Source organism: Sminthopsis crassicaudata, chromosome 3 (genome assembly GCF_048593235.1).
Source record: "Sminthopsis crassicaudata isolate SCR6 chromosome 3, ASM4859323v1, whole genome shotgun sequence".
In the NCBI taxonomy this organism is placed as follows: domain Eukaryota; kingdom Metazoa; phylum Chordata; class Mammalia; order Dasyuromorphia; family Dasyuridae; genus Sminthopsis; species Sminthopsis crassicaudata.
The window spans coordinates 261933527-261960793 of record NC_133619.1 but is presented as its reverse complement, the minus strand read 5'-3'; the positions used below and the strand labels follow the sequence as shown (position 1 = coordinate 261960793).

The 27267-nt window shown below is 33.2% G+C and overlaps 1 protein-coding gene across 2 annotated transcripts; it reads right to left on the bottom strand.

Moving 5' to 3' along the window:
* Window positions 1-144: 144 nt before the first annotated feature.
* On the bottom strand, window positions 145-26972 carry C3H21orf91 (chromosome 3 C21orf91 homolog). 2 transcript variants are annotated; one of them, XM_074300635.1, is made up of 5 exons: window positions 26781-26972; window positions 24383-24514; window positions 7892-8425; window positions 6772-6834; window positions 145-2752 (listed from the first exon to the last, which is right to left on the bottom strand). In XM_074300635.1, the coding sequence occupies exons 2-5, from the start codon at window positions 24504-24506 to the stop codon at window positions 2586-2588; spliced, it is 888 nt and encodes a 295-aa protein (XP_074156736.1). In that variant the 5' UTR covers window positions 24507-24514; window positions 26781-26972; the 3' UTR covers window positions 145-2585. The 2 variants fall into 2 exon arrangements, with proteins under 2 accessions (XP_074156736.1, XP_074156735.1); XM_074300634.1 differs by lacking the exon at window positions 26781-26972 and adding an exon at window positions 26654-26719.
* Window positions 26973-27267: the final 295 nt, after the last annotated feature.

The following is a 27267-nucleotide window of genomic DNA, read 5'->3' as shown; positions in this document are numbered from 1 at the left end:
ACATGTTTGGACAAGTTTTTGTGCAAAATTTTAAAAACCTGAATTGGAAATGTCATCCACTCATCACCTTATACCACCACAATCACATATTTGCATGTCCCTAAGACCTTTTTCCTTTGAAGAGTTCAACCTAAATGGAACAAATTTTATTTTTTTTTTTAAAAAGATACAGGCACACTTTTATTTCCTTTCATGTTTCAGAGTTAGAAGACCTTGTAGTTGACAGAAGCTCCAAATGGGAATGGAATGAAGACTGTACCTGTGATTTCTAAGACTACAAACTGCAGAGCAGTCTTCATTGGTAAAGGAAATTCTTTTATCAGAAGCTCCCCTATATCAGTGATATCACAGGAAATAACATATACAAGTGTAAACATTTATATAAAGCTATTCAAATGCATATTTATAAAGATAATTGGAAAGGTACCTAAAATAGTATTTATATAAAATTTCCATATTAAAATATTGCTCATAATAAATAAGAGGTGAATTTCATGAATATCTTCTCCTCTTCAAATACAATTTAGTAGCTTAGCCTGACCTAAGGCTTTAACTGACATTTTTTTACAGATATGCCAAATATTCACATAAACAATAATGTTTATAATATACTCACATTGTAATGGTACACAGAGAGTAAGTTAACTATCAAAAGGTATGTGTAAGATGGGGGGAGAAGGAAAAGAACATTTGCAATCAGAAAAATTGGTTTAAAAATGAACCAAAATTACCACCTGCTAACTTTAAATCATTAAAACCTGACAAAAATAGACCAAGTTTAAAAAAAAAAAAACACCTTTGAAAAATGCAATTCTTATTAATAATACTGAAGAGCCCAGGAATAAATGAAGCTTATCTTTAAATAAATGATAATTATCTAAAAGCATCAACAAATGTTATGTAATTTGCAATGGGGATAAGCTAGACATCTTGCCAATAAAATCAGGGGTGAAGTAAATATGCCCATTGTCACCATTATTATTCAATATATTAGAAATGCTAGCTATAATAACAAAAGAAAAAAAAAAACTGAAGGAATTATAATAAGCAATGAGGATAAATTCTCACTCTGCAGATGATGACTGAAATAATTAACTTAAGCAAAATTGCAGAATACAAAATAAATCCCCATAAATCAGCATTTCTATGTATTGCCAACAAAGTCTAGCAACAAGAAACAGAAAGCAAAATTCCATTTAATATACTAGCGCCAATATAAAATATGTGGGAGTCTACCTGACAAGACAAAGAAAAACTATATGAATATAATTTTAACACTTTTTCACACAAATAAAGTCAGATCTAAACAATATAGAAAAATATTAATTGCTCATGTATAGGCTGAGCCAATATAATTAACCATTTCACCTAAATTAACTTACTTATTCACATGCCATATCAAATTGACTGCCAACAAATTATCTTACAAAGACAGGAAAAACAACAACAACAATAATAAAATTCCTCTGGAAAAACAAGTTTAAGAATATCCAGGGAATTAATAAAAAAAAAATGTGAAGGAAGATGGTCTAGCTGTACCAGATCTCAAACTGTACTATAAACAAGTAATTATCGGAGCAGCTGTGGATAGAGCACCAGCCCTGAAGTCAGGAGGACCTGAGTTCAAATTTGATCTCAGATACTTAACACTTCCTAGCTGTGAGACCTGGGCAAGTTACTTAACCCCAATTGCCTCAGAAAAAAAAAAAAAAAAAAAAGTCAAAATAATCTGGTACTGGCTAAGAAACAGTGGTGGTTAGTAGAATGGATCAGGTATACAATAAACTATAATAAATAACCAAATAATCCAGGATTTGCTAGACCCAAAGATTATAGCTTTGGGGACAAATGCTCATTATTCAACAAAAAAACTGTTGGGAAAACAGTATGGCAGAAACATTTCAAATTATATCCATGATTTACATGTAAAGGGTGATACCATAAGCAAATTAGGATAGCAATGTCAAATCTACAGATAGTATATGATTGAAATGAACTATTATTTTGCACTAAGAAATGACAAATGATAATTTCAGAAAAACTTGCTAAGACATGTGAATAGATACAAATGGAAGTGACCAGAACTCTGTATGCAGTAACAGCAATATTGTATGATGAAGAACTGTGAATGACTTAGTTATTCCCAGCAACACAATGATCCAAGACAATCCAAAAGGACTCAGATGATAAATACTCTCTGCCTCCAGAAAAAGAAATGGTATTATCTGAATACAGACTAAAGCACACTAATTTTTTTCTTTGGTGTTTAAGTCTTCTTGCACAAAATGATTAATATGAAAAGTCTTATGTGACTGCATATGTATGCGTATTGGGATAGGAGGGAGAAAGGAATAAAACTTGGAACTTTAAATTAAAAAAAAAAAGACAAATGCTAAAAGTTGTTTTACATGTAAATGGACAAAAAAAATATATTTTAAAAATTGTACTTAAAATAGACTAAATGACTGTTGAAAAGATTCCAAATTGTTTTAAAAGGATGCCACAATTTCCCAACATACTTATTAGAATTTTGTGCGCATAGCAGATCAATGATATGATAAAATTAATTAAATCTTAAGTCTTGTTCAATTACTTATGGGAAGGTTGCATTTCATTCCTTGTTTCCCAGCTTGAAGACATGGTAACTTGGAATAATTCTTAAGTAACTGTTCGATGGCAATGTGTCGGACGTGGAGTTCTGAAGCCAAAGAATCCTTTTCTTGTAGTTGGTGTGTCAGCTGCTCAAAAATTTCTAAAAAAAAAAATGCAAGTAAATTTTATTTTTAGTATCTACAAAGCTCAAGATTCAATTCATTGTGATTCATTTTTTAAGTAATTTAAATGCATGCCTTATCAACATTTTTTTTAATCAAAAATATCCATCCCTAAAAAAAAAAAATCCAAAACAAAACTCAACTAGTTATAGTACTTTTTACAAGAAGTTTCAGTTTCAACTGCCTCCCATATATAAATATATCATGTAGTAGCATGGGTCATCTATAATAGCTATCAAAACATTTGGTTTATACATAAACAATCTTTCCTCCATTTAATAATCTTTGAGATCTGGCTTCTCATTGGTGATGATGAATCACCAATGTTGTTGGTGCAACCTTTTCTTACTCTTTGCCTTTCCCTGTTTCCCCTTTGGAAAAATAAAAAATATCCAAAACAAAACACTGGAGGAGTAGGAATACTCCTTATTCTTCACTTCTAGACTATTTCCAACAACCTCTTTCACCTGAAGTCCACACAAACAAAAACTTGCACCTATTAAATCACTGTGGTTGCTATATACCAATTACCAGGTCATTCTTCCTCCAATTCCAGGGATTGAGCATTCAGCTTATTATCATTTCTCTTCTATAACTCCTGTCCTTATAATAGGGGACTTCAATATTCACAATGAAGCTACCTCAAACTCTCTATCTGCACATTCCTTATCCTCCTGAATTCCATTATATTCTTACACTTCAGCCATATACTGGACTGGTTACAATCCTTTCACTTCCTTAATAATGAAGTTCCTAATTAAGGACTACTGACATTCCTCTCTATTTAATAGAACTAAAGTTCTAAACTTCTAAAATTTAAGTTTAGAAGTACTTTCTAAATAGAACTTTAGTTAGAACACTTAAGTTAGTTTAGTACATTAATCTACTGCAAAATCTTAGTTCTGGATTATTCCCATTATTCCTCTTCTGTTTCTAATCAAGGGCTGCTGCATAGGAGGAACAAGCCATACTGCCATGCTGAGTGGGTTATCTGATACATTTATATATTGATTTCAGCTACGCCCTAGTGTAGTAAGGGTGAACTTTAGCTTCTAAATTCCTTGCCTATTTTTTTCCACAGTCCTATTATCCCTGCTCCTACTTTGCTTTGTTTTTACTCCTTTTTATTCTTTTCTGTTCCTATCTTTTTATTCCTTCCTGATTCCCTCTCTCCACCATAGCAACCACTGCAGACTATCTTTTCCTTTCACAGGCCTTCTATATTTCCTCATTTCTCTCCTTATATAAAGACCTTTACTTACTTCACTGAGAAATGAGGCCTTAAAAGACAGACTCCTTTTTCTCCTATTATTCCCTTCATCATCTCAAAATCCCTTGAGGTTTTTCAGTCATGGCTAACTCTTCCATGACCCCATTTGAGATTTCCTTAGCTTATTATCTTTCTCCAGCTCATTTTACAGATGAGGTTAACTAAGGTACATAGTTACTTAGCCCTAAGTAACTTGCCTAGGATAACTGATGCCAAATAAAGTCAGGAGATTAAATTTTCTTGGCTCCAGGCCCGGGACTCATATATGCATAGTGCCATTTAGCTACACGATCCCCAAATCCCTTGATATCACTCCCTCATTCTCTCCTCTTTCCCCAGAGTCTCTGACAATGAAGTGGACCTTTCCTTTGCCTTGGCTTACTCTCCTCTACCTGTAATTCAGCTCATTTCCTTCCTTCTTCCTATGTACTGGTTTCCTCAAATATGCTTAAATTCTCCCTATCCTTAAAACATATAAAAAATATTTTACACCCCATTATGTAAAACTCTACTGTTCTAAGGAAGCTTACATTCTAACAGCAGCTTAAGAGCACGATAGATCGAAAGCTAGATCTGAGTCAGGAAGACTAAAATTCAAGTCCTGGGCAAGTCACTTAACTCCTACCTGCCTTAGTTTTCTTTATTGTAAAGTGGTGGCGATAATAATCTACTTCCTGGGGGTGTTGTGAGCACAACAGATAATACTTGTGAAAGCATTTAACAAACTTTAAAGCACTACAAAATGCTCTTTATTATTAACATGGATTAAGTCTAAGCGTGGTAGATACTAAAGGCATACAAGGTATGGGGGAGGCAGTGCAGCAAGATGAGGTGGGAAGTGAGGAGACACTGAGAAAAAGTTTAACACAGGAGCTGCTCTTGACTATGTCTTGAAAGAAATAGAAATTTTGTGAGATAAAGTTGAGGGTTATGATGTTGGTCAGTATAAGAGCATAGAGATGAGAAATGCATGTTATATGTGAGAGACAGAAAGAAAGCAAAGTAGGAGAAGAATAAGAGGACTGTGTGGAAAAAATAGGCAAGGACTTTAGAAGCTAAAGGAAGAAGTTTACATTTGATTCGAGAGACGATAAAGAGCTACTGGAATTGAGTAGGGAAGTGATAAGATCAAACTGGGAAAAGTCACTTTGGCTATAATTATGTAGGATAGACTGAAAGGGATGGAACAGGAAGATTAGAGCTGCAACATCAAGCATTTCAGAGACTATGTTCACTACAGATCCAACACAGATTTTCTCTTTCCCCCCCAAACTTTCTTATTTTTGTTGTTATTTATTATCTCTTCTATACTCTTTTGATGCTTTCAAATTGGCTTTCATTCTATTCCTCACATACAAAATTCACATCCCATTTCTGTGCTTTTACACTGGTCATCTCCTAGTCTGGTATATGCTTCTTCCTCACCTTGATGTTGTTCATCCTTTATTTTCGAAGACAAATGACATCATGTATTGATGTCCTGAACTTGAGTGAATTGGACAAAGTCATCCACTTCACTCTCTCTTCTAGTCATATAACTACTTTGTATTCTTTTTGTATATACTATTGTCCCATTAGAACCTTATTAAAGTCCTCAGAAACAGATATAATTTTATTTGAGTTTGTAGGTCCAGTGCTTAGTAGTGTCCGGTATATGTTAAGTGCTCAATAAATGCATGCAGACTGATAATTTCAAATTACTTTCTAGAAGATGGACCAAATCAAGACTCCACCAAGAGTGTATTTTATTCAGTGGGAAATGAAAACTAAGAGTTGTTGTGATTTGCAATTATCTTATTATTTGTGATTGGGAGCAGTTTTTCATATGGCTCAATAATTTGCAATTCTTCATGTATTTTGACTACTTATACCCATTGGATTTCAGTCCTTGATCAAAGATATGATGTAAATTGATGCTTTCTCTTTTATCTTAGAACTCCATTTAGTTTTAGCTGTACAAAAGTTTTCTGACTTCATGTAACCAATTTTTTTTCTTTTGTAATCATAACGACAAGAACCCTTCCCTTTGTTCAAGTTGTGATCTAATAATTTTCTTCTAATTTTTTCTTTTGATGTGACCTAATATAATCATTGTGTACATATACTTTAAGCTTACTAATATAGATGATATGAATTCAGTTTCAGATAAATTGTATTAGAGTATTGCCAATAGTTGTCAAAAAAGTAGTTCTTTGCTCCAATCATTTTTATGTTCTCAGGTTTGCTGAATACTGGTTCTAATGTCTTCATTCTTCCTTATATAGGCTGTTCAACTGATCTACTTTTGTCTTTTTAACTAGTAGTGCTGAAGAGTTTAATGATTATCCTTTTATAATACAGCATTTTTGATGTCCTAATTCCTGCTTAAATTTTCTTCATTGCTCCCCTTGAGATTCTAGACTTTGTTTCTATGAATGCATTTTTAAATGATTCAAAAATCAAAGATTATATTCATAATCCTGCTTGTGTGCTGTTCAATACAATAAAATGTATTTTCCAAACTATAATCTACATGATAGCAAGTACTAGCTCCAAAGATAATTTCTATTTTCACAACTTATTTTATAATGTATCTATGGTTTTTAAAAATTCCTATGCTCTGGAATTCCAACACAATGTTTTAATTTCTAATTCAAATGTAAGTGAAGAAATCCTATAATTCTTTTAAAAATGAGATTATTTTCTATACCATAAAATTTTTCCTAAGAGTTGAAAATAATTCCTTACCTTGGATTTGCTGGCGAAGCTTTTCATTCAGCTGCTCTACCTCACCAAGACTCATTGAATTCACTGAAAGATGAAAATTTATTCATTACCACCATAAAAGCAAGGAAAATTAAAATTCAACAATGCTAATAAAAAGCATGCTTTCCTTAGACATTTTTATTTGCTCTAAGCTGCACTGTTCAATGTGGCAACAAGTTCTTAATTGAGCAAAAATTTAGTGACCTTATATAATATTAAAAATCTTTAGATGATGGTTGAAATTATCAAAGAAATTATTAACAGAAATACAATTTGTCAAGTCAATGCAAACCTCAACTGTGCATGTTTCTCTAATTCTTGTTTGGGGCAGTAATGAATATCATTGTTTCTGTATTTAGAAAAGAACATACTTTTTGCTATTTGTCATAGTACAATTGAAGTACAATCAGGAGTTAAGACTTTTTTGAAACTATGCAGAAAGCACAACAGTCGATAGTTGGGACTATATGTAACTATGGGAAAGTCATCCCTGACTAATAATATTTAACTTAGAAACTTAAGATGGAACAAAAGGCACTATGAAATGATACTTTCAAATTACATCAAGGATACATCTAACTCTTCAACAACATTAGGGAAGTCAACATCTCATTTGGGTCTAAACTAGCAATGAATTAGATATAATCCTATATTTGAGATTTGAGGATTGATATATTTATCAACTTTTATGCCTTATCAGATAGGTTCTAAAAGGAGTCCAAAAGAATTTTCTTTTTTTTTTCTTCTTTTTTTTTTTTTTTTGGCTGAGGCAATTCGGATTAAGTGACTTGCCTAGGGTCGAACAGCCAGGAAAAAAAAAAATTAAATTACCTAGTAATCAGTATTTTTACAATTAGCCTTTATGGTCCATGGATGGACATCAGGACAACACCTCTACCTTTTCTAGTTTAACTGAATCTGCCAGAATTGTGTTTTTTGGTTTAGACTCATGAATCTACGGTCACTGATAAATGATGAAAGATCAAACTAGAGCAACAGTGGAAGGAGAAATCAGCAAATGAATTAATTATGAAGCACATAAGACACTACACAGCTCACACATTACAAATGACAAAATCCCTTTCTGACATGTTTTACTTACATTGTTCTCTTGTATAATAAATGTGTTGTCTCTGGTCACTAATTTCTGAAACAGAAGCTTTCTTTTCTTTCTTCTGAGTCTGTTGGTGATGAGACCATAAAACACTATTATAGCAGAAAGGGGCATTTGGATCTTGCAACATATCAAGCCCAAAGCTTGCAGATTCTCTTTGCTCCAAAACTGTTTGTGCATGGTTTGAGATGTTTACTGTTGTTCCATCTATCCATTTTGCAGAATATTTTGGTACTTGGGAATCAAACTGTGGCAATAACTTTGTATCTGACTTATGTCTAAAATTTAAAATTGAGTGCTGGGAAGTTTTGGAACATTCAGGATCAGACTCTACATCTTTATTCTGGGCATGCCGTATAATCCAATTTATTTTTTTACTAAATATAGTTTTGACTTCTTCATAAGTGCTTTTGGAGAGTTTAGATCGAGGACAATCCTGGTTTGCAATCAAATGGAATTTTTCAAAGCATTCTTTGTGGCCCCTTAATGATCTGGTATGCAAGAGATTAGATCTTGGTACTCCTATAAAGAAAAACAAAAGAATTTTTAAAATTTTAAAATTATTATAGCTTTTTATTTACAAAACATATAATGGGCAATTTTTCAACACTGACTCTTGCAAAATCTTCTGTTCCAAATTTTCCCTCTCCTTCCACCTCCCCTAGAAGGCAGGTATTTCAATACATATTAAAATATATGTTAAATCCAATATATGTATACATATCCATATTATCTTGCTGTACAAGAAAAATCGGATCTAAAAAGGAAAAAAAAATCCTGAGAAGGAAACCAAAAATGCAAGCAAACAATAGAAAGAGTGAGAATGCTACGTTGTGGTCCACATTCACTTCCCACAGTCCTCTCCCTAGGTGTAGATGGCTCTCTTCATTGCCGAACAATTGGAACTGGTCTGAATCAAGAATTAAAATGTTAAAGATGAATTAATTTTTAAAAAAAGTTCCATGATCATAAATATTAGAAAAAAAGAAAAAAATTATGAATAAGAGAAACAATTAAAAATGATTTTTAGGTAATCCTGGACTGAAGTATAAGGATTTTCAGATGAGGAAATTCTCTTTTAACACTGAAAATTGATGACTGTCCTACAATTTCTATTTTCTTAAGAGAGTTGCCTAGAGCACTAAAGAGGTTAGTGGTTTAGTTAGGGTCACACAGCCAATGTTAGAATATTAATCTTTTTTATGTTACAGACTTCTTTGGCAGTCTGGGGAAACCTACAGGCTTCTCAGAAATAACTGAAGAAAATGCTAAATTTCAGTTAGAGACTAATAAAAATAAAGGTGTGTGTGTATGTGTGTGTGTGTATGTGTACACATACACATATATGTGCATATGTCTGTGTATATATATATATAAATTCAAATTTACAGACCTCCTGTAATTTATTCATGGACTTCTTGTTAAACATCTTCATGTTAGATAGAGGCTACCCTTGAACTACCAAGAAACACTGACTCTGAGGTCAGTCCTCTATCCACTTCAATACTGCTTCCTTGCTAAGGAACAATATTAAAAGGCAGTATTAAGAAGTAACAATTAATAGAAGTGAAGTAAATCTTAAGTTGCATAAAATGAAATCTTATGAATTTGTGAAAATATTCTACTAAGTTAATGATTTTTGTCATATACTAGGTATACTGTAAAGCCATTTTGCATAGTATGAATTTTCTATAGACTCGCTCTTAAATCTTGTATTTTCTGGATCGAATTTAGAAGTTTAAAATATAGTTTGAAACACACACCCTTTTAATTTACACACAGGTACAAGCAGTTTTTCTATTAGGCAAAATAAAGTGAAGACTTTTCAGAACATAACATGGTAGAACTATTTAAACCCTTACCTTCCAAATCAGTTATCAGTGGAACCCAAAGGATATGGTGTATCATAACCATAAAAAAATTTAATTGCTAAAAATTTAGGAAAAGCCATTTTAAATTATATAAAAATTAAACAATATTTCTTTCAAATTTTCTAATTTTAGTAGAGCTTAAAGCTTTCCCACTTTAATTGTTAAAATACATACATAAATTAACAATTTTTATTATGATCAAATCGTCCTAAGTAATTTTTTCATATTAAAACTGAACCAGGGATAGTGAAATCAATACTGCTTGGTTAGATACCAAATAAATATGCTTAGTTCTGAGAAATTTCAACAAATGGAGAGAAAATTGACATTTAACATATTGATCATTATGAACAGGCATTGTTATCAAGAAAAAAAATTTTAATATTGCTTATGTCTTTCTCACAAATTCTGAAGCTATAGGTAGTCATTTAAAGGACACTAATGAGGCAGCTAGGTGGTGCAATGGAGCACCAGCCCTTAAGTCAGGAGGACCCTGAGTTCAAATATGACTTCAAACACTCAATACTTCTTAGCTGTGTGGCCCAGGGCAAATCACTTAAACCCAACTGCCTCAGCAAAAAACAACGACAAAAAAGAAACAAAAAACCCCCTAATAGTCCAAGACTTTTTGAGGACTTAATTACTATTTACATATAAAGGTTAACAAATTGAACAAAAAGTAATTTCTTGCAACAAAAACATGTTTCTTAAATGTTTATTATACTCTTGATGTCTTAAAAAATTAGTTAACATCAAGTTATATTGAAAACCAATTCAGTAAAACTCTTTTCTAATGATTTGTATACAAGTTCCAGATAAGCTAAGTACCATGTAATTAGAAAATAAAGTAAAAGGAAATTTATTTGAAGCTCATGTAGCTATTTAAAAACAAGTACTCTAAAGAACCTTTTCTAGGCACTCATGCCTCTGGATAGTTACCACAACAGGTAAGTATGACAGCATGAAAAAGGAAAAAAGTTTTACAAAACATTTATATTTTGAATATGAAATCTGCATAGCAGTGTCTATTTCATATTATACTATTGAAAAAAGTTTTTAAATTTTAAAGATTCAACTATCAATCTGCATATTTTAAGTGACTGATTTCTGTCTTGAATTTGAATGAAAAAAAATTTGATGTATTCATTTTCTTATTTTTATCCACTTATATCAAAAATCAAGATAATAAAATTAAGGACTTGGTGGTATTCAATTTACGAATGCTTTTGAAATGTTAACTTTTATTTTGCGAGAAATAAAAATTTTAAAACTTCTAAGAGTCACAATTAACAATGATATTCGATTTAGATTAAAAATATAAAACAATATACTGAATGGAATTTTAAGAGATCCTCTCACAATATTCCTTTATAATTAACTCTTCTGTTGTTAACCATTATTTTAAGTCTGAGAAAAAGCCTGGAAAATTCATTTGGATACTCATGCAAATCACAGAATATAGGCATCCTCGTATTATTCTCTCTCTTGTCTATTAATCTATTTCTTAGCAAAATATTATTCCTATATAGCCTTTCTCATCTCCATTTTTCTTCCCCCAAACAATTAATAATCCTTGTTCATCTCTCTCAGAATATTAAATTTTCTTGTAGAGGCCATTTTTCATCTTTACCTTTCTACATATCACCAGGACCTCTGGGACAGAGCACACACTTAATGAATTCTTGTTTAATTAATCGAACTCAGAATGTTTGAGGGATTTGGGTTTGTCAGTTTTTCAAGTACACAAGTAAAAAATTTGCTCTGAGATATAAGAGGCCTTGGAATAAGGTTAGAAGAGTTAAGAACTGTACGAAATATTCTAAGAGAAAAATAAAAGATTGTCAGTTGTTTAAGGGGCAGGAAAAAAATAGAAATGATTAATGCTGCAGTGAACCACTATTTTGATAACAAAGAAATAGACATTTTAAACAAAGACATTTAAAACAAATGGCATTAAAAAAAATAAGAGGATGTAAGACAAAAAAGGACAGGAATGAGGAGCCTTGAAATGTATTCAGATATCAAAACTTTCTGGAAGTCTAGGGATTTATTCCAATGCATTTAAAAACACAAAACCTCAAAGTCACTTAAGTTTTATGTTATTCTCAGTTACATGGCTTTACTATTTCTGAAACAATTTACTATTTCTGAAAACTGCCAGATAGCAAGTGATGGAACAGAAAATAATTTTATTATTAGGCCTGAAGAATGGAAAAAGAGTGTTCTATTAGATGCCAGAAAACAAAAGTGGGCCAGAGAATCCCTTCATTGTTTTGTAAGATATTCTTGACGTATCAAAAGCTTTTATTTTTGGATACTTCAGACTTTGAATCCCTCTGTTAGGGAACAAAGAAAAAAAAAAAAGATATTTCAAAAATCAATATTTTTTGCAAAATCACATCAGATATCACAAAAATTAGTAAGAAATATTTGGATAAGATTTTAATCAGAGAAAAAGAACCCTTTAAAAAGGCCCGTTTTCTAATCCATAAATTCCAATTTTTGATTCCCTATTTCATTTTCAAAATAAGCTATTCTAAACATTCTCTTCCCAAGTTTTCTAGTTTCTTTTTTTTCTGCAAGGGATCTCTTCTCTTTACTAAACTCCATGTTAGTTAGCTCTTTCTTCTCCCATTTTCTTCATCACAAAATCCCTTCACTCTTTTCTTTTTTCTCCCAGTCTCTGTCAGAAATTGAATGCCAAGACCACTTTTTTGTACTATTCTTGCTCCTGGAATTCCAATTTGAAAAATGTTATTGCTAGGGGTTAGGAGGACTCATGTAAAAAGAAATATACATGTAAAACAAAATTTCTAGAAGCACTGCTTTTGCCAAAAAAGGGAATACAGTAAGTAAACCAATTGTCAAGCAACTAGAAAGCACATTATGGTATGTGAATACAATATTATTGTATCATAAAACAAATATGACAAATAAATGTGGGGAGACATGAAATGATACAGAAAAAAAAAAAAGTGAAACCAGAGAATAACGCTGACTATAGCTGTGTGGGGGAAAAAAAGCTACATATCCATTTTGAATACAGAAAAAAATTCCTAAAACTACTGAAATAAACAATGTATAAAGAAAAAATAAAATCGGTTATTACAGGCATGATGTCAATATACACTTTCTGTTTCAGGGATAACAATGAATAAATAACACAAATTTAGATATGGGTATAACAATTCATAGTATCTTGTGTCTTTTTATTTTGTAGTTCTTTTATTTTCTTAAGTTTCTGTTCTATAAAGTTTAATAACAATAAAATTGGCTAATATTTATGTATCACTTGCCTGGCAAACATTTTACAATTATCATCCCCATTTTACAGATGAGGAAACTTAAGACAAAGGCTGACGCCCAGGGGGTCAGAGTTATAAGTGTCTAAGACTGGATTTGAACCTGGAGCTTCCTATCTCTAGGCCTAGTGCTCTATCTACTGCCAGGTAAGTCAGAGAGATGATAATAGTTCCTTACCTTACAGGGTTATTGTAAGAATAAGCTGAGATAATATATGTAAAATGCTATAAAAATGTTAGTTACTACTAAATAATTATACTTGATAATAAGTGCAAAAAAATTTTAAAAACTGGGCAAACATTAGGGGAAATAATATGGCACAAAGGGTATAGAATTTGGCACCAAAAATTCTGGTTTCAAAATACTATCTCTATTACTATGGACAAATCTGGTTTTTAGTTTCCTTGACAGAATGAAGGGAAATAGATGATCTCAAGGGTCCCTTTTGGATTCCTGAGAGGTATTTTATTTTTAACTTTGCATTTTCAATACCTGGCCCATAGGGCTTGTGGACTGATCTTATAATTTTTTTTTGGACATTGCCTTATCACTCTCAAAGAACAATGAAGAGGCACTTGATTGGTGTGAACAAAACAAAATGCAACATTAAATATTTAATTAAACAAACTTGTGAAGAACAAAAATGAAGAATTTTTTTAAATGATAAAAAAGATGATCTGGTTATATGGTCAGAGTAAGGTATAACCAGTAGACATATTGTCTCACTGGTATTCTTAGAATGACAATGTCAAAAGAAATCAAGGAAGAAACCAGCAAATTAGGGCAACATTCAGAGGCAAATTTTGAGGAAGACATGGCCAAGAGCTACACAGGACTTGCAGGCACAGATTGGTTGTGATCTATTTCAGAGCAAAGAACAACCATATTGAAAAGATTCTTACAATCCCTTTGCAAACTTGCAAACAAATGTATATGGAAATGCAAATTGTTTATCTTTCTGAAACAGGTCTACCTGGAAAGCCCTACCATTTATGTAAATCCTTCTGTTTGCAAGTGACATTATGATCTTTATACTGAGAGGTACACTATGACTTCCTCAAAGAGATCAAATGCCACTCAAAAAAGATCTAGCAAGCCACAAAGAGAACAAAGGAATGAAGATTGTATATTATGCAGATTATGATTCTCAATTCAAAATTTTGAGGGTAGTAGACTGTTTTTCATCTTTACTTTTGTATTCTTAGCACCTCATAGAGTTTTTGCACAGAGTGTTTAATAAACATTCTGCTTTAGTCAACTAGAGTACTAGTTCAAAAGCTTCTAAAATCAATCAGTGATTAATTTTGGGGGAGAAGGGCTGTAGAAGCATAGGAGTGGGTCTGGCATTGTTAAATGATTTAATTATTCTGCTCATTGGTTTTTCTAAACTTTTTAAAAACTCCCCTCAAATCTCCCACAGCAACTTTTCCTCAAAATGATCTCATTTTATTAAAAAATTTAGGCCATTCATCAAGAACTCCCTCTTTCTTACCTCCTCATCTCACTTCATCCAGTAACTCCTCCTTCACTTTTGTTTCACACAAAGAAACCCTTCTCCTTACCCAGGTAAAGCATTCTACATGCACAAGTGATCCCTTTGCAATCCATTTCTCCAGCAGTTTGCCCCCTCTATCATTCCCACTCTCAAGTACCTTCAAATTCTGCTTGTGGGGCATCTACAAATATGCCCATGTCTCATCTCCCTCACTAGAGATTCCTTTGAGAAAGCTGTCTACAACAGGTGCTTCTATTGTTTTCTTCTCAGTCTCTTCTAAATTCTCCACAGTCTGACTTCCAGCGGCATTCAACTCAAACTGCTCTTTCGGAAAGGCTAAATCTAAGCCTTTTCTTATTCATCATACTTTTTAGCCTCAGACACTGTCAATTATCCTCTTCTACTACTAAGTATTTATGATAATTGTCTTGATTCTCCCAGTCTGATTGTTTCTTCTCAGTGTCCTTTGCTCCATCTTCTAGGTCACATCTACCAACCGTGAGTGTACCATAGTTCTGCCCAGGGACCTTTTCTTTTTTCCCTCTATTATTTCACCTGGTGACCTCATCAGCTTCCATGATTCAATTATCATTTCTATGTAGAAGATTCTCACATCTATTGTCCAGTTCCAACCTTTGTCTTGGCCTCTCTTCTAACTCCAATTGCTTATTGGACATCCAGAACTGGTTTCCCCAAACCTTTCCTCTCTTGTAACTCCCCTATTGTCCCTTTTGCACCACCATTCCTGCAGTCACCCAGACTAGCAACAAGGTGTTACCACTTACCACTCACTCTCACATACCCTTCCTTCCTCTAATCTACCATATCCTGTCAATTCTACCTTTGAAATATCTTTGGTACATGCCCCCTTCTTTCCTGTGACACTGTCAATCTCCTCCCCTCCTCTCCTTACAAGCTATCCAAGTTTATATCAAGTTGTAACTTGATGATCTTAAGAATGGAAAGAGAGAAGAATAATACTAGGCAGGGTATAATGGAAAGAAAGTATACAAGTTGAGATTTATACAAACAAGGAGGAAGGAGTGAGGGAAGTGGCTGAGGAAAACAACAATAAGATAAAGACAAACTACTTTGAAAGAATGAGAGTCTATTTAGTGCTCAGCCCTATTCCAAAGGTCTAAGAACTATGCTACTCATAGCTCCTGATAAAAGTGTTGGAGTCAGAATAAAGAATTTAAAAAAAAAATTATGGTTAATGTAGAAAATTATTTTTCTTGATAAGAGTTCTATTTTTTTTTTTTTTCCCCATTCTCAACTGGGGGTATAAGGATGCTTGAAGTGGGGGAAAAGGGAAAGAAGATTTTGCTGACTGAACATATAACTCACCTCCACCACTTAAAATATAGAAGCAAACACACATTTTTGGACACAGCTAATGTGGAAAAAATATTTTGTCATACTATACAATTATGTACTGATGGATTTTAAAAAATTTACCTAATAGGTATGAAGGGTTACTGGAAAGGATTAATTGAAAATGCTTAATTGGGGGCAGCTAGGTGGCGCAGTGGATAGAGTACCAGCCTTGAATTCAGGAGGACCGGAGTTCAAATCTGGCCTCAGACACTTAACACTTCCTAGCTGTGTGACCCTGGGCAAGTCACTTAACCCCAGCCTTAAAAAAAAAAAAAAAAAAAAAAAAAGGGAAAATGCTTAATTGAAAAAATAAATGCTATTTTTAAAATGTCTCTGACCAATGATTCAGACTTCATACACTATCAGAAAAGTAACAAAACATTTTGTCAAATGAGGAAAATTTTGCAAAACAGGTTGTATAAAAGCTTAACCTGACTATATGCATCACAATCCTGTTTAAATAGAAAATCCCAGATCCTAGATTCCACAGATCATTTCCCCCCTTAGCAATCTGCTTCTGTTAGTCCCATTAGCTTTAAAGTTATAGTTAAATTTGGTAGTAGTCACTTATTCAGCAGTATAGTGCTAAGGAAATAGTTTAAGTGTGGATAAGTGTGACTGGAAATGGAAAGCAGCTGTCAAATATTACAAATGGAAAGGTTCTATTTTTGCCAGGCCTGAGCTCTATTTCTTGTTGCCTATTCTTAGGATTCAGCCTTTTAACCTTAATGAGAACCTTTAGATTTAGAAGCATTTTATGGAAACATTAAAAAGCCACCAGACTTGAAACTTTGGCCATTTGCTCCTTGAAACAGACTTCACTGGAAACACTGTGATTACAACACTGTTTGTAGTGCTAAAATTTCTGAAGACTAACTTCTGTGAATATTCACATACCCTGGTTTTTCCTATTTGTTATAAAAGACAAAGCAAAGAAAGTGTGGAATCTTTCAAAATAGCACCCATGGAAACATGAAAAATATAAATTCAGATTTCTTTGTTTCTATGTACATACATAATGTATGTTTTATGTACATACATTAATAAAGAATCATTCATATTAGAACCACATATTCACTTCAATAGAAAGGAGTACGTCAGCGATTTAATGATCAGTTCTGATATTAGAGAAGTGTTGCATAGTGACAGGATACTGAATTTACAATCAGAAAGACCTTGGGACAAATTGTGCCTTATATACTCACTAGTTGTGAGTATAGATTATGTCAGTGAGCCTCAGTTTCCTCAATTATAAAAGGAGGACAATAACACTGGCCCACAACTAAGAAAGCTTTTTTGTTGTTGTTGTTGTAATTGTCATAAAATTAGGTAAATATAATAGGGTGTTTTGAATGCTGATTTCAAATATGGCCTCACACCATTTTTATGTAAATCAGTTTTGTGTTTTTAAAGCTCATGCTTCAATAAACAAAAAATTGTGCTTACCTCACCTAGAATCTGGTCACATTTTCATTGTAGCATCCAATATTTAGTCAAGCCAGCATAGGCCTGAATTCTACTTCTAGTATTTCTTTCCCACTCAGATTTGTTGATAGAAGCATTCTTTTTCTTTTTGACACTGATATCACTGAATTTTCTGGGAAGGAATCCAAATGTAAATCCAAGAAACAGATCTCAAATGCCAGGTCCCATTCCATAATTTTTATAGGTTTTGAAGGTTTCACTGTGGACAGTTTCTTAGTAATTTTCTGTTTGGAGTTTCCCCAAGAAAGTTTTGATCGCTTTTAAAAAATGATTTTTAAACAGCTACTTCAACTCCATTCAACTGTTCTTGAAGATATATCTTCCATACCGTTCCTTATTTGAGGATCCACAAATATTTGATTGTAAACTGATTCTTTTTTGTTTTTTAATTTAATTCAATTTTGATAGCCGTGACTCTTTTCAACAATGTGATGATTGAGGTCAGTTCCAATGATCTTGTGATAAAGAGAGCCAACTACACCCAGAGAGAGAACTATGGTTACTAAGGGTGGATCACAGCATTTTCACTTTTTGTTGTTGTTTGCTTGCATTTTGTTTCCTTTCCCATTTTTTCTCTTTTCTGATCTGATTTTCCTTTTGCAACAAGATGACTATATAAATATGTATACATATATTGGATTTAACATAAATTTTAACATATATTGGATTACTTGCCATCTAGAGAAGGGGGTGGTAGGAAGGAGGGGAAAATTTGGAATACAGGTTTTGTAAGGGTCAATGTTGAAAAGTTATCCATATATATTTTGAAAATAAAGCTTAAAAATAAAAAATAAAAATCCCAATTGCATGTAAAATAAATTTTTAACATTCACTTTTCAAAATTTTGAGTTTCACATTTTCTCCATCTCTCCCTCCTCCTACCCCATCCTGAGGGAGCAAACAATTTAACATAGATTATATGTGTCATTTCCATATTAATCATATAATGTGATTGAATTTGGTTTGCATAACCAAAAAAAAAAAAGAAAAAAAGCCTCAATCTTCAGACTCCAGCAGTTCTTTCTCTGGAAGTGAATAGTATTTTTCATCAAAAGTCTTTTGGAATCATCTTAGATAACTGCATTGCTGAGGATAACTAAGTCATCCATAGTTGGTCATTGTGCAATACTGTTGCTGTGAACAATTTTCTCCTGGTTCTGCTCATTTCATTTTGTATCAGTTCATGCAAGTTTTTTGTTTTTTTTTTAAACGACTTGTTTTTTCTTGTCAATTCTTATAGCACATTAGTATTCCATTATAATCATAGTCACAACTTGTTCAGTCAACTCCCCATTTGATGGATGTTCCCTCAATTTCCAATATTTTACCACCACAAAAAATATCCTATAGATGTTTATACAAATAAATCCTTTTTCCCTTTTTATAATTTCTTTGGTATACAGAAAAGTGATACTGCTGATCAAAGAGTATGTACAATTTGGATGCCCTTTGAGTCAAGTTCCAAATTGCTCTCCAAAATTGAATCAATTTACAATTCCACCAACAGTGTATTACTGTTCCAATTTTCCCACATCCCCAAAATTTATAATTTTCCTTTCTTGGAATATTAACTAACCTAATAGGTGGTAATCAAAGTTACAGTAAGTTTGGCGAAGTCACTTATTCAGTAGTATGGGACTAAGGAAACATTATGAGAATGGATAAGTGTGACTGTAAATGGGTAATTAGCTAATCTGATTTTTTGCATTTCTTGAATCAAGTGATTTAGAGCATTTCTTCATGATATCTTTGATTTCTTCCACGTGAAAATTGCTTGTTCCTATCAGTTTGACAACTTTATTAATTGGGGAATAGTTTGTATTATTACAAATTTGACTCAGTGCTCTCTATATTTGAGAATATAATGTCTCTTTGGTGGTCTCATTGACAATTGGAAAATTTTTAAGTAAGGAAAATGACCATTTTGATCCCTCATTTTGACAAAAAGTTTTTCTATAAGCCAAAACTTTTCCAAGATTTACCTGTGATTGGTATATCATATTTTCTTCCACAGAACTGGTTTTCCCTTGAGGGTAGTACATTTTAAGAAATTTTTGTTGTTTTGTATTATTGCTGTCCTATTTACAAAAGTTACATTTGATATACATAAGTTGTAATTCTAATAAGCCACAGAGAAATACCAAGAAAAATTTTCTTACTTAAAAGCTTATATGATCCCATGGACACATTTGAGGGCACTTTTCTAGGAGATCATATCATTTTAGTAAAGGAGTTAAAAAAGTTAAATTACAAATCTAGTGATTTAAATCTATTTAGATAACTTAGAATTATTAAATGAAGCCCTGAGTAGAGATAGTACCTTTTAAAATCAGTGTCTTGCTGGTTTCCTACTTTACCATGCATGCCATGTTCATTAAAATCTGGATCATTAGTTCCATTTTCTTCATTCAATTTCAGACTTCCAATGATTTCTGTACAAGTAATTTTCCTCAAAGTTAACAGGTAAACAACTGATAGCAGATTCTGGACAATGTACAGTATGTTCAGACTTGATAATAATCCCAGGTATATTTGTTAAACAAATGATTTTTTTTGCTCCATCCCAATTATAGAAACTCAAATCACGCAGGATGAAACCATGTATTCACTCAGCAAACAGTTTAAAATAACTGAAATAGCACAAGCAAGGGAAGAGTTTATGCCTTATCTTGACTTTATAAGCAATAGAAAGTTCATATTTTAACAAGGGGAATCAAATTTTGACTCAAATATAAAAGTTAGTTTACTGTATACAAAAAAAAAAGTATTTTGTTGACTAACATACTTATGAGGTATATTAATTGGAGTAATACACAAAAATATTTTTATAATATAAAACATTTGAGAAAACAGTATTAGAAACAATAATGTTTACCAAATGGCTCCTAGCATAAGTCAGTTAAATACTCAAGTGTTATTGCATGACAATTGTTAAGTATATTCCTAGCCAGCTGTTTCAAAACAAATACATTAAAACTTCACTAAACATGCAAATACAAATCAGCTAGCAATTTCTCATTATTCCTCAGTACCCCACAACTAAACCATATTACTGCCTAATACTGCATATTAGAATTCTTGTCAATAAGTATGAGTCAAAGAAATTAACCTTTGCAATTTTAATTCAGCACACAAAACCAGACAAAACATCCCCCAAAAATCATCATGTGATAAAATGTATTTTTAATTATAGTACTTATCTCAAAGAGCTGATGTGGGGATCAAATCAAATGAAGTGAACCACTTATTAAATAGCTATTATATGCCAAATAATGTATTAAGCACTGGGGATACAAAGAAAGGAAAAAAAATATATTTTTTCATGAAGGATACAACATACAAACAGAAATATACAGAGGATAATTTGAAGGTAATCTCAGAGGAAAGGCACTAAGATTAAGGACTGATAAAAAGCTTCTTATAGAAGGTGAGAATTTAGCTGAAACTTATTTAAAAATTTAGCTGAAAGAAAACCAGAGAAAAAAAGAATTCCAGACAAAAGGGACAATAGCCAGTAAAAATAACTGGAGATGGTAGCTGGAATGTGTTGTGAGAAGAATAGCAAGGAACCCAATGTCACTGTATCAAAGATTTACATGGATTGTGAAGGCTGAGGATGGAGAATAAGAGAAGAAACTAGAAAGGTAGGAAGCAATTAGGTAAACAAGAATTTTAACAGTCAAACAGGAGTTTATATTTGATCCTGGAGGTAAAGAGGGCCAACAACTTTATCTGTTTTTTACTGGGGAGTAGAGAGTTGATAAGGTTAGACCTGTATTTTGGAAAAATGAATTTGACAAACCAGCAGGTAATAGTACAGGATGAAGATTTACATCAAGTTGCTATTATCAAACAAAATAATGCATGTTAAAATACTTTGTAAACCTTAAAGAATTATATAAATTTCAAATATTATTATTACATGTAGTTAAACAAGTAATATTAAGAATTAAAAGCTATTTATAAGGATCTAAATACTATGTTATTCCTAGTTAACTAGGAAAAGCCTGAACTAAACTGAAATTAACTAAAAAGACTGAAAGTAGAATGCTGCTGAATTAATTTAAAAATTGAGACGCCAAGAAGATAACTACTATTTAAATTGGAAAAATTGTCCATTAAAAACATTTAAAGTTATCCCTTTAGACTCTTTCAAAGAATATTTAAAAAGACAATGAAAATAATCAAAATGTATACACTATTTTCTGGATAGTATTTGGAAATTCTCTTTAGTTATGATTTTCTGCTGAGGTAATTTTAAAGTTAAAAGTTGTTTCAGTTTAACCTGATTTCCTGTTTTTGTAATGCTATGTCATGTAGTGAAATGATAAAATGCTGTTTTTTTCCCATCAAAAAACAAAGCCACAACTGGGAAAACGTAAGAGGATTTGTATACTGACTATAAAAACCAGAAGAAAGCAAAATTTTAATGTTTTTTCTTAGTAAAATTTGTAAATTGGCAGAACTTCTTTAAGAACAAATTTTACAGTTTAGAAATAGTATTAAGTAAAATGTCATTCCCAACTCCAATCTCATGAGTTAAAAATTTTAAAAAAACTGATTGTATTTCTTTAAATTCAAGATGATTCTGTTTCAACAATACAAAGGACTTATTATACTAAATCAATCTTTTTTACATTGAAGCTTTCTCAGGAGGAAGCCAGACTACATGTTACAGTATTGCTCAACAAAGTAAAACAATTTAAGTCATCCTTATCACTTTAAAGTACATAAATCAAGGATGTTAATTTTAAGTGTCAGAGAAATTCTATTTTTGAATCACTTCAAGCACTCCCTTTCAGCTCTTTCATCTGCCTGATCCTCAAATATTAGGTTCCAAACTGGCTTACTATTTTTCAGAAGATTCATATGGCATCACGGAGCATACATTATTAGCTTAATAAAGATGCTCCCACTTGATAAAGTTATCAAAGCTAGAAAATTTTATTAGTTACTTTGGTGACTAATGACTGGATTAACCTAATCTTTCTATCAGCCATCATCAAAACTCTTTGTTCCTAGTTGAAATATTGAAAGCAATTCAAGATCCAGAAGAAAACATGTTAGCATAGTGTCAGATAAATCTAAAGATATTAACCATGCTAGGAAAGATTGCTAGGAAAACAAATTGTTACAAATTGGTTTGGAACTCCACATAGTTATGTAACCTTAAGTGCAACACCATAAAGAAATTATAAAAGCAGAGAAATATCTTTCTAACCATACAAGAAACAAGTTCTTGAACAAACAAGAGAAATATCATAAAGAGATGAAACAGACAATTCTAGTTACATAAACTTGAAAAGTTGCTGCGCAAAGACAAATCAATGGAGCAAAAATCAGAAGAAAAAGTTACCTGGGGAAAAGCTTTTATAGCATATTTTTCTGATAAAGGCATGATATTCAAGATATATAGGAAACTCTTTCAAATATATAAGAACAAGAGCCACTCCTTAATAAAGAATATTCACAAAAGAAGCAAATTATCACCAACTAAAAAATGCTGAAAATAGAAATAAAACAACTCTAATGTTCTGCCTCACACACCAATTAGATTAGTGACGATTAAATATTAAAAAAAAAAAAGAAGAAAACTGTAATTGTTAGAATGGCTGTGGGAGGACAGATATACTAATGAAGCTATTCTGAACTGTGTCTATCTTTTGATCTGGAGATACCTTCTTCTAGGCTTTTATTTTGAAGGGATCAAAGAAATAGGAAAAATAACCAAATCAACAAAAATATTCCCAACTTAAATCCCAACTTTCTAAAGAAATTTTCCCCAACCTTCTTAGTTTTTTTTTTTTTTCCTTTTCTGGGGCTGATTCCCCCACTCCCCCCCTGAGGCTGGGGTTAAGTGACTTGCCCAGGGTCACACAGCTAGGAAATGTTAAGTGTTTGAGATCAGATTTGAACTCCGGTCCTCCTGATTTCAAGGCTGGTGCACTATCTACTGCACCACCTAGCTGCCCCGAAACCTTCTTAGTTCTAATATCTTCCCACTTTTAATTATTTCTTACTTGTAAGTGAATGAAGTGAACAGTGAAAGCTGTCTCACAAAATGGAGACAGTGTTGTAAAAACTGAGTGAAGATCAGCTGTGCCCCAGGACCAGATTTCTTTCTCCAGAAAGAGGAGGGGGACCTTTTCTTTGTGAGACTAAATTGGGGCCAACTTGGCATGGAAACTCCCATATAAGATAATTGAGTAATTCTAAAGATGTGGTTGGGCTTTAAAGTTTTTCCTCATTTTTGAAATAGAATGTGAGGTCATTGGTCCTGGCTAATCAGGTAAAGATCCAGCCTATAGAGAGTGTTACCCTAACCAGGAGTTCTCAAACTATGGCTAGCAGGCCAGGTTATGGCAAATGGGCTGAGGAGTGAAGAAAGGAATGTGAGTTTTTGCTTTTACTATGACTGGCCCTCCAACAGTCTGAGGGACAGTGAACTGGCCCCCTATTTAAAAATTTGAGGACCACTGTGCCTAAGCCCTTATATAATTCTTGTCAGTTAACTGGGCCTTGCTTCTCCTTGACTTTGAGGGAGGGAGATGCTCTTTCTTCAGAAATTGTAATAAATTGTAATAAAATTCCTTTCTGCTTTTGCCTTGAGAAATCTCCTTAATTTGATTTATTTGAGAAGTGGTATTGTCCTTCATATCCTGAATACAGCTTATTTGTAAAACTTTATTGTTTACTGTCTCCATTAGATTGAGCTCCTGGTGAGCAGGGACTGTTTTTTACCTCTTTTTGTATCCCTACTACTTAGCACAGGAGCCTAGCAAATAGTAGGTGTTTAACAATGTCTATTGATAAATGATTCCCTAGTTATATATCTTTCTATCTTGTATAAGGATACTGCTTTGGTTTCTGAGTCTAACTTTATAGTCATAAGGTTAAAAAAGTTGGTTTATAAGGAATTAATGAGATTAAACTACACAGTAAACTTACCTTCAATATTTAGCTCAAAACAAAGGTGGCAGAAGGAAAGTGTTTCTTTATCTGTTCCCAATTTACAAATACTGCAAATATTATCGTCATTTAAATCAATGTTTACAAACTGCTCTTCATTCATAGTTGCCCCTATTAGGGAAAAAAACCAAAAAACAAATTTCAATTTACATTTTCTTTGTATTTTTAAAACATTTATGTAAAATAAATAACATCTAAAAATACATTTTTAACACTTATCTAAAGCAAATCAGAGGAAGGCCCTTAATGTCTTGGCTGTAACTTCTAAAAGTTGTAAAGTTTGAAAAGGGTTAATGAATGGGTTAAAATTCACACTAAAGGAAGAAATTCTTACATGTATAAATGCAAAGATTCACCTAAATGTTAAAGTAATATATTCTCAGAAGTTAATTGAGAAGTCTACTTTTCATTATAAGCATACATATTCCCTGATAAACCATTCAAGAGCATCACAGACTAGTCATTTCACAGATAAGAAAATGGAGAACCTAGGAAGCTCACTTGCTCAATCTTGGAAGGCAAGATTTGAAAACTGTCTTTTGAATCTAGACCCTCTCTAGATTTTCCCTCTGTAAAGAATATATCCTACTGTTATCCAAACAATAGAGGTTATTTAATATGTTTCCTTTAGTTAAGGAAACCTGGCAGATTTCTGGGAATTCTAACACAGCATCTGAAATATTACAGCAACCAAAATATTTGGGTCTTTTCTACTACTTAATCAGTAATGTGGGTGAGTAATACTAATAAAATTCACTGAATTTTCTTTCCAAACATTCAAGTTAATTTCTTATTGACTCAATTTCATATTTACTCAAGTTAATTTCATTTCTAGCAAGCACACTGCCAGCAAGGAGTTTACAAGATGAGACAAAATAGCAGAAAACTAGGAGATTAATGGGAAAAAGTTACTCAGAGTGGGGTGTTGACACAGTGAAGAGGTCAAAGAAATTCAAAATATTTTAAATGAAATGTCTGAGGATGTCTCTCTACATTCCTCTTTAAAAGGTTGAGGTTAAGATTCTATCCTCTGAAAATTCGGAAGAGGAGGGAATACAAGGGATAATGTTGTAAAAAATTACCTATACATATGTACTGTCAAAAAATAAATTAATTTAAATAATATAAATATAAATAAAAAATAAAATTAATTTTTAAAAAATTTTAAAAATAAAATGTCCCTTGATTGGAAAAAAAAAAATTTCTACTCTCCAAGGAGGGATTAGAGCATACAGATCAGGAGAATGTAGGAAAACTATTCCTATCTTGTAACAAGATGAGATTTTCCCTAAGAAAACTTTTGCTTCGGGGTGCAGTGGAGAAATCAAAAAAATCCAAAATGTGTACAATTAGGTGAAAAAGGAGGAGATATCTAACTGTCCTAGAATCAAGGGAAGGTGAACAACCAATTAAGAGAGCACCTAGGGGCAGCTAGGTGGCGCAGTGGATAGAGCACCAGCCTTGAATTCAGGAGGACCCGAGTTCAAATGTGGTCTCAGACACTTAACACTTCCTAGCTGTGTGACCCTGGGCAAGTCACTTAACCCCAGCCTCAGAAAAAGAAAAAAAAAAAAGAGAGAGAGAGCACCTAGTTGGGGGGAGGGGCGAAGAAAAAGGTAAGAGCTGGTAAGTCCGGGATTTTACATAGTTCTGAGAGACCTTTAACTCCCACTTAGATAAGCAGAATTAACCAGCATTTATTTAAGCATCTGGGAATAAAGAAAAATGAATGTTCTTGTCTTCAAAGAGCTTGCAGTCTATCACAGGAGAAAATACGTGTATGTAAGCAGAAACAAAGTAAACCTATATCTAATAAATACGAGGTAATTTGAAAGGGGGAGGGGAAGAGTAGGATGGAGCGGAATCATGACAAGTATTTCTAAGTGCCTCCCACATGCCAGACATTGAGGATAGAAATACACAGAAAAGTGAAGCCGAACTTTTGCTCAACTTCTAGGTTAAATTCTTAGGGAGCAGTTAGGGGTGGAGACACCCTATTCACTAAAACTGCTTTTTTTCTCAACTTCAGGAGGAAATAAGGGGGTTTTAAAGTCCCCGGTAAAGGAAAAGAGTGGAGGGCATGAAGCGCCGGAAAAGAACCCTCAACTTCAAAGCGTGCCCCCGCCTCCACCCTCCCAGACTGAAGGTCAAGCACGGGACCACCAGGAAAAGGGCAGGGATAGAAGCAGGAGGGCGACGAGGGGGCAAAGGGAAACAAAGAGCTGGCAGGACGCAGAAGAAGTCGGTTACCCGGGCCGCCGCACGCAGCCACCTCCACCTTCCCGAGGCAGCTTCAGAGGGAGGCCCCGCCCCGCAGCGGCCGCGGCTATTCCGAGCTTACAGGGAAGCTCAGGGGGAAAAGACGAACAACACCCACCTTTGTCTCCAACTTTGTCTCCAATTCATTTGCGGCACATAGGTCCCAACTCTCAAATAATTTTCTTCAGTTACTTAAGCCTGTTTTTCTGTAAAAACTACCTCGATTTGTGGAGAAATGTGTTTCTTCCTTCCCCAGTGAAGTGTTAAGTTAGACTGTGCCGCTTCCCGGCTCAGCCCTCTTCCCTCCCCTCAGCAAAGCGGAAACAGCAAAGCGGCCTGGAGGAGGGGCAAGAAGAGGGACCTAGGAAAGTCCATTCCTAAAGCTAAAAATTAGAACATACTTAAGGTAACATTTCTGAACAAGTGACATTAAATTAAGCATTTTATAGGAAGAGTTCGCATGTTAAATAAAATAAGTTTGAAATATTGGAAAGAAGACTCTTAATTTTGAAGACAGATTCTTGCAAGATGGAATGTTCCTCTCCCCCCAAACTTGGCCATGAGAATGGTACATTCCATCCTCTCGCTTTTCGCCTCTCCCCTTC

Coding starts and splice junctions, on each gene's coding strand:
- C3H21orf91 (XM_074300635.1), bottom strand. CDS start 24,506: ATGAATGAAGAGCAGTTTGTAAACATTGATTTAAATGACGATAATATT. Junction 6,835..7,891: donor TTATTATACAAGAGAACAAT/GTAAGTAAAACA, acceptor TTCATCTTTCAG/TGAATTCAATGAGTCTTGGT. Junction 2,753..6,771: donor GCTTCGCCAGCAAATCCAAG/GTAAGGAATTAT, acceptor TTTTTTTTTTAG/AAATTTTTGAGCAGCTGACA.